At 37.1% G+C, this 15,381-nt stretch overlaps 1 protein-coding gene across 7 annotated transcripts in view; it reads left to right on the top strand.

Moving 5' to 3' along the window:
- Positions 1-15,381, top strand: part of TBCEL (tubulin folding cofactor E like) — a 75,831-nt gene that overhangs the window by 24,674 nt on the left and 35,776 nt on the right. For all 7 annotated transcript variants that reach the window (XM_024131190.3, XM_055091734.1, XM_028500894.2 and 4 more), the window contains 4 exons: positions 4,400-4,581; positions 5,892-6,148; positions 10,278-10,404; positions 11,940-12,056. In XM_024131190.3, the coding sequence (XP_023986958.1) occupies positions 4,400-4,581; positions 5,892-6,148; positions 10,278-10,404; positions 11,940-12,056 (683 nt within the window). The remainder of the gene's footprint in view (positions 1-4,399; positions 4,582-5,891; positions 6,149-10,277; positions 10,405-11,939; positions 12,057-15,381) is intronic.

The following is a 15,381-nucleotide window of genomic DNA, read 5'->3' as shown; positions in this document are numbered from 1 at the left end:
AATCTGGTGTCTGTGCTACCAGTTATATTTCCTATTTTTATTAAGATGTTTGCCAGAATTCTTTGAGATGCATGTCTCTTGATTTCTAAGTCATGTGTTAATATATACAGATTTACTTGGCTGTTCCAAGAAACAATCTCTATTTGTCCATGTAATTATTGATTGATTTACATATCCAAACAATTGTTATAGTTCACTGTTCAACAAATTACAATCTGTGCCTTCTGGGTCCTTTGAGATGCTTAATTGACATGCATGCTCTGTCCACACTGCACAGATGCAAAAAGAACTACCTTGTTAATCCTCCTTCTCCACAATTCCCTCAATAGTCCTGCTGAACCTCTGGTGAGATTTTTGACCTGCATGGGTGACAAGTCAGACCAACTCTTACCCTGAATCATTTCAGCTCCTATGTTCACAGGCTGATTCCCCTAAATTTATTTCTTTGGGAGTAAAAATTTCATAAAGGTGTTGTGCTTTGTGCTTTGACCTATACTTTGACCACACACATAAGCTTTTGCTAACTGGTAGAAACAGTTTAATAGTGATATAGTTGCTGCCTCAGAAGAACAATGTATGTCAACATGGATCAGAACACAGAGTTTACACTAGGTAATTCAGCCTTTTCTCTGCTTAGACAAAGGTCTCCACTGAATATTTTCCAGCTCACATCGACAGATACAGCCAGAGGGTCACATGTTTATTTGTACTCTAGTGGTGCTCGGTTTGTATATTCCTGTAAGTGCCCTATAGTCTGATTTCAGGCCGTTTTCAAATGAATGTTTGTTGCTGCTACCTTTCAGGTTTCCATTTATTTTGGTTTTCATAATTCCTTTATGTTTTGTCCTTAGCCTTAACTGTAGTTGATCCCAATCTTCTAGAATATATATCAGAACACAGAGAGATGGGAGAAGTACTGACAATGAAAGAATATTGATTTTTAGGATTGATTAAACTCTTTGCCAAGCTGCAAAATGCCTCATAGGTCACAGTTTTAAGACATTACATTGCAACCCATTGCAACCCATGTATTTGATTACCCAGAAGATCATTTGTCCCTGGCCATTAACTAAGTTTATTTCAGCCAGTATTTGATATACCAATGTGGAACAGAATAATCTAGTTGGTTCTTTTAGTGTTTTTGAATGATCACTAATGTTATGAGTATCTTCTTTTATAGTTTAAACTACTGGCTACTTTATATTCAGAGACTAATATAAATATGAGTGAGAAGTGTAATACTTTGGGGAGAGGCAAAGATTTGTCTCCGTCCATCTAAAACTGGGCATCTATGTATAAAAAAAAAATGACGCATTTTTTAGCTTTTGATTTGAATTTTTGGGCTAAGTAGATTTTTGTCTGACTTTTCCCAAGGTGCCTCTTTTTTCCTCCTTTCCTTATCAAAACCATTTTATAAAAGACATTACACTAAGCAGTTGAGAGGAGGGAGGACTTCACCATGGGTGAGATAGAGAATAGCTTGGGTATAAATTACAGATTGTTATCTTACTACCCTTTCCCCGTTTTTCTTAAAACTTTAGTTTCTTGCTTTACAAAAGTCAGAGTAGAGGGTCCCCTATTAAATCATAGCGTTTTGGAGATCTAAAAGGTGATCTAAGTTCATCTCCATGTTTCTGCACATGAGTGTCCTGAACTCACTCCAGCTAGAAGGGTCTTTATTTTTAGAATTTAAAAAAGAGAAGTCAGTACACTGCCCTAGACACTCACTGAATAATAATAGCCTTTACTATTAAGACATTTTCTACCATGAATAAATTTACCTGTATAATGTATACAGTATTTTCTAGAATATTATCATTAATTTAAGGTTACACAAAATCCTTTTAAATTTTAACCTTTTAAAGAAAATATTTACTTCTAACATATATTATTTTTCCTGCTTGGATTATTAAACTATAGTCCAATTTTATCTTTTTTAGGACATTCTAGGGCTAATGAGTCATTATTTTAAATCTTTATTCTCATTGGACAGTAGTGCAGATGCAGACTATGAAGAAGATCACATCATGTATCTGCTAGCCTTGGGAATTCTTTCAGAAATTGCTTCAAAGACTCTGATAGTATCCACTTTGGGGGGTGTTTTCTTCCTTATTACAAAAATAAAATATGAAGGCTTGTGGTTAGCAGAGGTTTATGTGTTGTTTACTTAACTAGGGTTGTACTATAATTAGCAGTTATTCTCCATGCTGTAGTGGAGCACAATTCCTTTTCATCTTTTTTTTGCCCTTAAAAGAGGTGAAGCATAGCTAGTCGTCATCTTATGTATGAAAGGCCTTCATATATTGGTATCCAGGTGGTAGACTGCAGTGAAGGATTGGTCCTTATGTGGACTGTTCAGCTGTGTTGTGGCCACACACTAAACTCCAAATCCTAGCCATATATCACACAAATGCTTGTTACCATTTGGTCACAGAAGAGACCAAACAGGAGAATATATGCTGACTGGTATGAATCTCTTATATTTTAAACTGAAGCCTAGTATATTTTCCTCTGAAAGATAGCTTAGTTATTCATTTATAAAATGAAAATAAATACGGTACTACTTCAGAGGGTGTGTTAGAATGGATGAACTAGTGCGTGTGAAGACCATTGCCTCTGACATACTTCTCCAAACCTCCTTGGAATTAATTTACTTCTCACTGACTTCAGGGCTCCTAAACTGTACAGTACACAGTACACAGACCTAATGTAAAGTACAGACTCCCTTTTCTTCCTCCCCATAGTCCTGCACACTGGATACATTTTTGTCATTACCTGTGGAGCTCTGAAAAGAAACAGGCCTCCAGGTTGCAACCATGAAGCTCGTCCCACCTGTGAAGCTTCTGATTCAATAGTTTATGGTGGCTCCTGGGAATCAGTATATTTTTTAAATTCTACTAATGATTTTAAATATGACATATTTAAATAAATGTGATATGACATATAATCAGGGTTGAGATACTGGTTCATACTATACATATCCTAGTAACTAGTCATAGTTACATTTATTAAACGGTTTTGTGCCATTAATTTAATCAACAGACAGTAAGTGCCCACTTTGCAGTAGTGAACCAGGGTAAGTACTATCCCTGCTTTTACATTCTCTTGGGCAGTAGGTAAGGAAACAAGTTTCTAAAATATGTACCAATCACTGTTAAGTGCTTTACACATGTATCTCATCTAATCCTACCAACAATACTGTAAAATATGTGGGAACTGTTTTCTCTAGTTTACAAATAAGGAAACTGAGATTTGGAAAGGTTAAGTAACTTGTCAAACCACACAGCTAGGAAGTGTTAGAACCTGGTTTGAGTCCAGGTTTTCTGATTCTAAAACCAATCCTAACTATTCTGTTCTACTCCTTTTCTCATAACTTTTAGTTACCATGTTGCCTGGCTGATTGATGCTTAATACATTTACTGGGCTTCTAGTGTTTATATCATACTTGTTTAAGCTAGTTCTTCATTTTTTCTGGTTATATTTATGATTTACTTGTTGTGGTGTATTGGAAAGAACAATGGCTCTCATTTTGAAATCCTAGATTTGGCTTTTGTGACTCTGAAACCTTACTCAAATTATTTAACATCTCCGAGCCTCAGTTTCATCATTTATTAAAATAAAAGAATATTAGTTGTCTTGCAAGTTGTTTTGAGAATTTAGTGGAATAAGTTATATTTTAAAAACCTAGTACAATGCAGAGCAAATAGTTAGGGTCAGTAATCAGTAAAGCTCATTTCCTTTTTTTTTTTCTGTCTACCAAGTTGCTAGCTAAATCATTAAATTGATGATCATGTTTTCTCTTTTGTAATATAGTTCCAGATGCTTTTTACTTCTGAGTAAATATATTTTAAAGTTTGGTGCATCTTTGAACCAAGCCAAAAGTGTTTTCTAAGTGATTGTGACTATGTGATCAATTTTGAATACCTGAATTGTTACCATGTAGTCTTTAATAAACCTTCAATTAGCCTTAATATGCTACTGAGGATGGAAGGAAGAAGATATTCAAAGAGAATTACTGTACATGACCCAATCCCAGCTCTTTAAAACTTGTAGCCTAAAATGTCATCTAAATGATCTTTTCTCCAAAATATCGTGTAGTGATATCGAAGAGAATATTATACAGAGTAGAATCAAAAACTTTGCCAAAGGTAACATGGAAAATTTTTCTTTTCTACCATTAATTTTCAGTTATGCTACTATTTCATAGAAAGAGATTAAGTTATTTGCCATGATTTGTCGCAATTATTTATGCCTCTCTGCGGGTACCATCACTAAATAGGACTCCATAATGCAAATGGCCCTTTGCCTGGAGACCCACTCACTTAGGTTTTCTTGGGTATGATTGTTGTTTAAAAGCTCTGATTACTGCCTGATATGCTTTTCCTTTTTTTCTCCACAGGTCAGTAAAATTGTGTCAAATGTTCCCCAGTTGGAGTTTCTAAACCTGAGTTCCAACCCTCTGAATTTATCGGTTTTAGAAAGAACATGTGCTGGGTCATTCTCCGGGGTTCGAAAACTTGTTCTCAACAACAGCAAAGCTTCTTGGGAGACAGTCCACACGATACTGCAGGAGTTACCAGAGTAAGCCCAGAGAGCATGGTGGAGAGGGAGCCATGTTGCCGTCTGTGTTAGTACATAGAGTTACTGCTGGCCTCCCATCTCAGAAATACTAGAACTGCAGATTGAATGGAGAATGAGGTTAGAAAAATGAAGTAATTAAATGAGGCTGTGAGGGTAATCTAGTAGCATTTTCATTGGAATACTTGTTCAGTGTTGGGTAGCACCAAGACATGGGATATGTCATCCTTTGGCGAGAAGATATCCCTGAGAAGCACTTATCGTTTTGAGATCAACCCAGCCTTTTTCCATTTTAATCTTCTGATTACCTGATTCCAGAATTTTGCCTTAACACTTTTCTTTGGGAGGAAAAAAAAATCATAGTGTCTCTGAAATATATTAACACTCAGATGATTATGTGCCTAGCTTGCATGATGGGAAAATGGACCTAGTATTCCTTTCAATAATTTAAGCAGGAAAGTATACTTTTGTTTGTCAGCTTAGAAATGCTCTGTTATGTTTTGCTTGTATCTATCTTTGTATATGCACATAAATATTAAAAGGAAGTAGTTTAAAGAACTATTTGAAGCTGTAGTCTCCTTGACTGTCTAAATATGGAAATTATGAAAGCCTTTCAGAATCTGGTCTCAACTTACTTATTCCATCTTAGTTTCTCACTCTCCCTCTAATGAGATTGGTTTTCTCACTGCATGCAGCATCTAGCATGGCATATGGAAGGAGCTTTTAAATCCCAGTTCCACTTACTATCCTTATGACCTTTGATAAGCTTTTGTCTATAAAATGAACATAATTGTCTATAATATTGTAGAAATAGAAGTACAGTCTATAAAGCACCACCTGCACAGGACCTGACACAGGGTAGGAATTCAATAAATGATAGTTATTATTTCTTTTTCTAAATACTTGTTCATGTTGTTTCTAGAATTTCCTTCTATGTCCTTTCAATTTACCCAAGTCTCCCCCTCCTTCAAGGCCATGCATCCTTTCCTGACTATTCCAACCACAATTTTAATCCTATTCCTATATGAAGTACTGTTGTACTTACAGTTAGTTCTGCTTCATTTAGCACTTATTTACTGAAGCACAAAATTAATTTAGTACTGGGTTATATCATTCTCTGCTGTTTTATGTATTTTAGGTTTTGTCTTCCCAGCTGTATTTTAAGCTTCAGAAAGACATCTTTATAATTTTCTCTACAACACCTAGCAGAGTCTCATACATAGTAGGCACTTATTTATTGAATGACTGAAAATAGGTGCAGAGCAGAAACTTAACTGCTTTAAACAATGAAATATTTCCTTTTTTCTCTGCAGTTTGGAAGAGCTCTTCCTGTGCCTTAATGACTATGAAACAGTGTCTTGTCCTTCTATTTGCTGTCCTTCTCTTAAGCTACTACATATAACAGACAATAACCTCCAACACTGGACTGAAATACGCAAGTTAGGAGTTATGTTTCCTTCACTGGATACCCTCGTCCTGGCCAACAACCATCTGAATGCTATTGAGGAGCCTGATGATTCATTGGCTAGGTTGTTTCCTAATCTGCGATCCATCAGCCTCCACAAGGCAGGTGAGGAACAGGCTTGTTCTCATTCTACGTGCAGATTGATCTGAACTTACGGATGAAATACAGTGAACGTGTACTTCTGTCAGTCACAGCTCTACCTTCTTATAGGATGGATTTCAAGAATGACATGCAGATGCCTATTTTTTTTTAATAAATTTATTTATTTAATTTATTTATTTTTGGCTGCGTTGGGTCTTCGTTGCTGCACACGGGCTTTCTCTGGTTGCGGTGGGCGGGGGCTACTCTTCGCAGCGGTGCAAAGGCTTCTCATTGTGGTGGCTTCTTTTGTTGCGGAGCTCGGGCTCTAGGCGTATGGGCTTCTGTAGCTGTGGCTCGCAGGCTCAGTAGTTGTGGCGCACGGGCTTAGTTGCTCCGTGGCATGTGGGGTCTTCCCAGACCAGGGCTCGAACCCATGTCCCCTGCACTGGCAGGCAGATTCTTAACCACTGTGCCACCAGGGAAGCCTGCAGATGCCTAATGATTAGCTAAATTTAAGGCATTCATTTCCATAAATGCTCTGATAAATACCAGTATTTATCAAATATTTGTTTGGCATAGCATTATATTAGCTCTTAATATTTTGTATATTAAAGGGGTCATGCTATGAAAGGAGTGAAATGAAATTGATGAATTGGATAGTAAAAGGCAGGGAAAAAAAAGTACAGAGAATTACAAACTAGACTGTTTTGTCTGGATTTAGGTTGAGGAATCCCAACCTGCTATGGCTTTCAAATTCTCACTTTCCTTTTCTAGTGTTTACATATAATTGATTACCCGTTTGCTGCCATCTGAATCTGTATATCACAGGAATGAATATTTTAGCCTATTTTTAAAAATTAATAAGCCTTATTTTTTAGAGTCTTTATAGTCACAGCAAAACTGAGCAGAGAGTACACAGAGCTCCTGTATACTCCCCGCCCTACATGGGAACAACCTCCCCCACCATCAACATCCCAGCACCTAAGTGACACCTTTCAGTTTACCTGCATTGACACGTCATCATCCAAACGCCATGGTTTACATTAATGTGGGGTCTTCCCAGACCAGGGCTCGAACCCATGTCCCCTGCACTGGCAGGCAGATTCTTAACCACTGTGCCACCAGGGAAGCCTGCAGATGCCTAATGATTAGCTAAATTTAAGGCATTCATTTCCATAAATGCTCTGATAAATACCAGTATTTATCAAATATTTGTTTGGCATAGCATTATATTAGCTCTTAATATTTTGTATATTAAAGGGGTCATGCTATGAAAGGAGTGAAATGAAATTGATGAATTGGATAGTAAAAGGCAGGGAAAAAAAAGTACAGAGAATTACAAACTAGACTGTTTTGTCTGGATTTAGGTTGAGGAATCCCAACCTGCTATGGCTTTCAAATTCTCACTTTCCTTTTCTAGTGTTTACATATAATTGATTACCCGTTTGCTGCCATCTGAATCTGTATATCACAGGAATGAATATTTTAGCCTATTTTTAAAAATTAATAAGCCTTATTTTTTAGAGTCTTTATAGTCACAGCAAAACTGAGCAGAGAGTACACAGAGCTCCTGTATACTCCCCGCCCTACATGGGAACAACCTCCCCCACCATCAACATCCCAGCACCTAAGTGACACCTTTCAGTTTACCTGCATTGACACGTCATCATCCAAACGCCATGGTTTACATTAGGACTCACTCTTGGTGTTGTACATTCTGTGGGTTTGGACAAATCTGTAATGACACACGTTGTAGTATTGTACATAATATATAGTTTACTGCCCAAACCATCTTCTGTGCCTGTTCATCCCTCCCTCCCCGCTAATCCCTGGCAACTGCTTATCTCTCTGCTGTCTCCATAGTTTTGCCTCTTCCAGAATGTCATATAGTTGGAATCATACAATATGTAGCCTTTTCAGATTGGCTTCTTTCACTTAGTATTACGTATTTAAATTTCCTCCATGCCTTTTCATGGCTTAATAGAATGTTCCTTTTTTAGCACTAAATAATATTCCATTGTCTGGATGTACCACAGTTTATTTATCCACTCACAAACTGAAGGACATCATGATTGCTTCCAAGTTTTGGTTTAATTAATAAAGCTGCTGTAAACCTCCATGTGCAGGTTTTTGTGTGGACATAAGTATTCAGTTCATTTGGGTGAATAACAAAGAGTGCAGTTGCTAGATCACGTGGTAAGAGTACGTGTAGTTTTGTAATGAGCCGCCAAACTCTTTTCTGAAGTGGCTGTATCATTTTGCATTGCGCCAGCAATGGATGAGACTTCCTGTTGCTCCACATCCTGTTTTTTCTTTTCGTTTTCAACATTTATTAGCATCTTGCTTCCTGTATTTATCCCCCATACTGTTTTTCTTTTGGGGGGACTATTTTAAATGCAAATCTCAGCAATCATGTAATTTCAGCCTTAAAATCTTCAGTATGTATCTTTAACAGATAAAACATACTCTTAGTCTACAGCAACCCTCTTACCTGCACCTGATTTTTTTTCTATTGTCCTTTTCTACATTTATGTTGCTCCACATCCTTGACAGCATTTGGTGCTGTGAGTGTTTTGGCCTTTGGCCATTCTAATATGTGTATAGTGGTATCTCATTGTTGTTTTAATTTGCATTTTCCTAATGGCATATGATGTGGAACATCTTCTCATATGCTTTACTTGCCATCTGTATATCTTCTTTGGCGAGGTGTCTGTTCAGGTTTTCCACCCATTTTTTATTTTTATTTTTTTTATTTTTATTTTTTGCGGTATGCGGGCCTCTCACTGTCGTTGCCTCTCCCGTCTTGGAGCACAGGCTCCGGACGCGCAGGCTCAGCGGCCATGCCTCATGGGCCTAGCCTCTCCGTGGCACGTGGGATCCTCCCGGACCGGGGCACGAACCCGCGTCCCCTGCATTGGCAGGCGGACTCTCAACCACTGCGCCACCAGGGAAGCCCTCCACCCGTTTTTTAATCGGATTGTTCATTTTCTTGTTGTTGAGTTTTAAGGGTTCTTTGTATATTTTATCAGTATGCCTTTAGCAAATGCATTCTCTCAGTGTATGGATTTTCTTCTCATTCTCTTGGTATTGTCTTTCAGCCTATTTTTAAAACAACTACATAAGTAAAAATAATTCTGACCTATTACTGAAAAAACATAAATGGTTTATTCCACCATGGAGATTATAAGGGCGGGAATTAAGTCTTAAAAACAAGTGATTTGCATAAGGAAGCTGTTTATTTCACAACTTGACATCCCTTGAGCTAATTCTATTCTTCCTCCTAGATGGCAATGCCATTCTGAAGGGAAGAGGACAGTGACCTGGGATAGTTTTGCACCAGGGTCCTCACAAACTGCTCCTCTGCCTTTACCCTTGCTGAAGGTTGATAGAAATAGGAAGGGACTACGTTGTTTTCTGCAATGGATTTAATGTGTTGTAAAACTGACCAGCTTCATTATTACAGGAATATTTTTCCTACCAGTGCCAAGTATTGACTTGACTTGGATGATACATTTGTTCACAGCTATAGGAAGAGTTTCCTTTTAGGTCTGAACAATCTTAATTTGTTTCATGTTTTCCTACCCAAGGGTTCAGTTTTTTTGTTTTTGATTTTGTTTGTTTGTTCTAAATTTTGAACCTGTTTTCCCTGTCCCCAAAAGGAGGACAGTTGAAAGATGATATTTAGTTTCAGGTTCTATTGACCTTGCACATTTTAGTGTTTGTTAGGTAGAAATTTACTCTGGCAGTGTCCACTCTGATCAACAGTTATGTTCTCTGAGTCTCTGTCTGATGAAAGAGTTGATCACATCACTTTTTCAATTATGTAATCATGGCATCCATCCTGCTAATGAAACCACCAGTGGCCCCCTTTACCAGCCATTTGGGTGGAGAATCAGTAGATGAGTGGATGTTGGAGAATAGAGGGCGTCCCTTGAGCACTGGGATCACAGGGATAAGAGTGGTTCCAGGGAAGCTTTTATGGTGTTTTATTCCATTCTTTCCTTGGATAAAGGAAAATTTCAGGATCTCTAGCTAGTTTATGATCATTTAAACATTTCAGAACCTATTAATGGAAATAAATTTTTTTGCTATGTTTATCTTCTCATTTGTGTGCTTTTCTGGATTTACTTAAACAATATATTTCTCCAATTAGGTTTGCAGTCCTGGGAAGACATTGACAAACTAAACTCATTCCCTAAACTTGAAGAAGTGAGGTTGTTAGGAATTCCTCTTCTTCAGCCGTATACCACCGAGGAGCGAAGGAAATTGGTAATAGCCAGGTCTGTTGTACTGATTATTCTGCTTTCTTTTCTCGGGGCCTTGTTGTTTCATTAAAGGGATAATGCACTGTTTGGGGGTGAGGGGAGTGCACTGTATGTTTATCCATCTCTAGAACAGACTGCTCAAAGGAGCTGCTTCTGTAGCTCCAAATTCTAGAGGAAAAGGAATGCAATATGATGAGAAAAATGTGAAATATAATTGATCTGCCAAGACCACTGAAAAATTCCCTCACAAATCTATTCTATTTTTATACTTTTCAATATTTACAATATTTGAAATCCTGTTTTGGGTCATGAAGAAAAAGTAGGTATAATAGGGAATCAACTCTATTTTAGTTACCCTTATTTTCTGTGTTAACATAGAAGTCATTTAAAGTGTAAATACCTGAAAATTGGGCTGTTTCATTAGTGTAAAACTTAAGAGAGTAGCATCTGTGTTTTCTTCTTCAATATAGATTGACTTAAACGTGACCACCATGCTGTTACCTTCTTCCTCTGACTCCCCTGCCTTTCGTGTCTCAGCCCCTGCCTCCCCCAGACTACTGAAATGTCCCATGAGGGTTTATTTTTGTATGTGTCTTTAGCAGCAGTAAGGCTTGACTAAGATGTAAAGGGCCACGGAGTTTTGATTTGTTCTCTCGTGTACTATACATAGTAGTTTTGACAGGGGAACAGTAGGCTTTAAGGTTCCCTAAAGAAGAGTGGTTCTATAAACCACTTTGATCTTTCTGACCAACTAATACCTACCAGATCTTTACCGCTTTCCAGTTGTTAACATACACAGTAATATCCCACTGAAGAAATAAATTTCAGCATACTTTTCTTCTACGAAGAGTAAGTCTTGCAGGCCTTGTAGTTTATTTTCTGTGCGCAGTTCTCTTGTAAATATAATAAATGAATTCCTGATCTATATGATCAACTTGTACTGACTGCTTTGTAAACCTGTGCTGTCCAGTATGGTACCATCAGCCATGGGTGACTTTTGAGCACTTGAAATCATGGCTAGTCTGAATTGAAATGTGCCGTAAGTGAAAAAGACACACTGGATTTCAAACACTTTATATGAAAAAAAGAACATTTAAGTATTAAATTCAGAACATTTAAGTATCTTAGTTATTTTTTTAGTATTGATTATAGATTGAAATGATTGTATCCTGGATATATTGGGTTAAATATAATATACTATTAATCTTATCTGTTTTATTTTTACTTTTTAAAATATGGCTACTAGAGAATTTAAAATTACGTGTGTGGCTTGCATGATACTCAAGTTGGACCATGCTGCCTAGGATCTTATTTTGAAAGGTGAGGTATGGTTATAAAAGGTCAGTGTCACATCCAAAAATGAAACTTTAGATATTTTTGGTCCTTTTATTTTTATACCACGTTAATTCATGCCGGTAGTTGTACACAAGCAGAGCTACATCAAATGAGTCCTTTCAAGAGAATAGGACTGGGCCTCAAACCAATAATTTTATTTCTAAGGCTAAATATTTTTATTATCTTAAAATGTCTCTTTTGCTTTTTATTTATAGATTGCCATCGGTTTCCAAACTTAATGGCAGTGTTGTCACTGATGGTGAGCGAGAAGATTCTGAGAGATTTTTTATTCGTTACTATGTGGATGTTCCACAGGAAGAAGTGCCATTCAGGTAAAAATCCCTCATCAGCTTAGCAACACTTTAGCAAATATTGAGGCAACCTAAGAACTATTGCTTTAGAGCAATATCTAATAATTTGTTGTTGGACTCTCTTAGAGAACTTTGGTGATAGGTTAAAAAATAAAGGAAGAAATGCAAAAAAGCAAACCTGCTTTATCTCATTTTCCACAGTGTATTTCTTCTAGCCTTGTACTTATATTAAGAATGGTTGAGTAAGTATGTATTTGACTACTTCTAGTAGTTCCCACTCCATGTTCCTTATCATCAATTCCTTTTTGATCCTCTTCTCCAGGAGCACATTTTCACCCATCCCTAAAACTGGTTTCTTCTTTCACATTGCATCTGCTTTTAAGATATACTATGTTCTGCAGTTTGGAAGATTTGACAAATGTGCACGAGGTTTAGAGAATATGAGAAAGGGACTAGAAAATAGACTCCTGAGGAAATATTAAAGGAATTAGGATGGTTGAGTAGGAATAGAAATGCTGAGGCCTAAATTAGAACCTTTAAGTATATGAAAAGTAAATATGTATTGTTTGGTAAGAAACTACCTTTAATATTCTGTAAATGTAAAAGGAAATGTAGCAGATATGATATACGTAAATATAAGGGAAAAAAGACCCCCCACAAACAGGTTTCTGGGTGTTGGAAACTAGAATCAGTTACCCACAAATTTATATTCTTTTCTTAATGACTTTAAGAATAATACGAAATCCCATTCGTCAGGAGGAGTTTCAAACCAACGATGCAAGTTAGGACTAAATGTGAGTCAAATCACATTCTGGTTATAAATTTGTTTTGTCCTTCTGGTTACAAATTTCTGTGATTCTAATTCATTCTTACTGAACATTATTTTTTCCCAAAGTTCTCTATTATTTACAGACTTTAAGGGGGTCGCCATTCTATAAGGCTCAACCAGTGCTGTGTAAAAATATCTGTGCTATTATCAGTAGAATTTTAAAGCTTAAGCATTTAAAAAATATTAGACAAATTAAGGAAGGATTTTGAAGCTAACCTTTTAAAATTAGCTAAGAACAGCTAGGTAGGGAGAGACATGACTGCCTTTTTAACACAACCCAGAAATGTTAGGTTAAACCACATGAAAATTTTTTGGGGTTAAAAAAAATGGTCTGATAACTATAGTTTTCATTTGATTCAATCTAACGTATTAATAGAAGAAGTAAATATTCTGGCTTTGAGCATACATCTGTCATTATAGTTTACTTATCTTCCAGTATGCTACAGGAAGTAGTATATACATAGGCAGTAAATTGTTTCTGTCCCTGATGGCATAATTATCCTAAAGTGCATTTATGCCTCTGTAGTAGTCAGTGTGCTTGAATGCATGTCATAGAAATCATCTTTAATCAGGGGAGGACTTTACTGGAGGGGTATTGAGAAACTAAAAGAATTGCTAGGTGGGCTAGAGAACCCGGTTTAGACAGGAACCAAGGGAGGCAAGGTTAGCCCAGGTTTCAACTTACAGTCTTCTTTATATATTTCCATTGGCACTACAACACTGGACTTAACCACTGAACACTTGCAGCCGTGTCACGGATTTTTTATTTCCCCATAAGTGCTGAAAATAATCTCTCGCTGACCTTTGCTTCATTCCCTAAGGGTCAAAACTATGCACCTGACCAATTGATTGGGTATGTTTAAGGCATGTGCCCACACTCTGTCTCCCAAGAGATAGGGAAGACAGATTATCTTCTCCACTTTGGCTTCTGCAATGAGAGGTAGAATCTTGCTTCCCCTGATCTTGGGACTTCCCGCCAAATAGGAACAACTCAGCAAAAAGAATGTCTACTATAGTCCGACACTTTGACTTCTTTGACTTTCCCCATAGTTATATATTAAAAATTATTCTTACCTATCCTAATAAATTCCTTGTATAAATGAAAACACATTTCTCTCTCCCTGAAATGAGATAACCTATTCTAATCCTACACAGACTGTGAGCAATTAGCTACTGCCAAAGATTTATACAGTCAAGGTATTTTACTTACCACTCTGGCCTTGCTGCCTATTTATGTAATTATGCCTCCTTTCTCACTCACTAGTAGTTAGAGGCCACTGCTTGGTCTCTTCCTTCCTTCTTTTTTTTTTATTTTTTTATTTTTTATTCTTATTAGTCATCCATTTTATACACATCAGTGTATACATGTCAATCCCAATCTCCCAATTCATCCCACCACCACCCACACCCCCTGCCACTTTCCCCGCCTGGTGTCCATATGTTTGTTCCCTACATCTGTGTCTCAATTCCTGCCCTGCAAACCGGTTCACCTGCACCATTTTTCTAGGTTCCACATGTATGCGTTAATATACGATATTTGTGTTTCTCTTTCTGACTTGCTTCACTCTGTATGACAGTCTCTAGATCCATCCACATCTCTACAAATGACCCAATTTAGTTCCTTTTTATGCCTGAGTAATATTCCATTGTATATATGTACCACATCTTCTATATCCATTTGTCTGTCAATGGGCATTTAGGTTGCTTCCATGACCTGGCTGTTGTAAATACTGCTGCAATGAACATTGGGTTGCATGTGTCTTTTTGAATTATGGTTTTCTCTGGGTATATGCCCAGTAGTGGGATTGCTAGGTCATATGGTACCTCCATTTTTAGTTTTTTAAGGAACCTCCATACTGTTCTCCATAGTGGCTGTATCAATTTACATTCCCACCAACAGTGCAGGAGGGTTCCCTTTTCTCCACACCCTCTCCAGCATTTGTTGTTTGTAGCTTTTCTGATGATGCCCATTCTAACTGGTGTGAGGTGATAGCTCATTGTAGTTTTGATTTGCATTTCTCTAATAATTAGTGATGTTGAGAAGCTTTTCACGTGGTTCTTGGCCATTGTATGTCTTCTTTAGAGAAATGTCTATTTAGGTCTTCTCCCCATTTTTGGATTGGGTTGTTTGTTTTTTTAATATTGAGCTGCATGAGCTGCTTATATATTTTGGAGATTAATCCTTTGTCCGTTGATTTGCAAATATTTTCTCCCATTCTGAGGGGTGTCTTTTCATCTTGTTTATGGTTTCCTTTGTTGTGCAAAAGCTTTTAAGTTTCATTAGGTCCCATTTGTTTATTTTTGTTTTTATTTCCATTACTGTAAGAGGTGGATCAAAAAAGATCTTGCTGTGATTTATTTCAAAGAGTGTTCTTCCTATGTTTTCCTATAAGAGTTTTATAGTGTCCCATCTTAAATTTAGGTCTCTAATCCATTTTGAGTTTATTTTTGTGTATGATGTTAGGGAGTGTTCTAATTTCATTCTTTTACATGTAGCTGTCCAGTTTTCCCAGCACC

Source organism: Physeter macrocephalus, chromosome 16 (genome assembly GCF_002837175.3).
Source record: "Physeter macrocephalus isolate SW-GA chromosome 16, ASM283717v5, whole genome shotgun sequence".
NCBI lineage: Eukaryota > Metazoa > Chordata > Mammalia > Artiodactyla > Physeteridae > Physeter > Physeter macrocephalus.
Note: the sequence above shows the minus strand (reverse complement) of the source record. Positions and strands in the feature narration are given on the sequence as shown.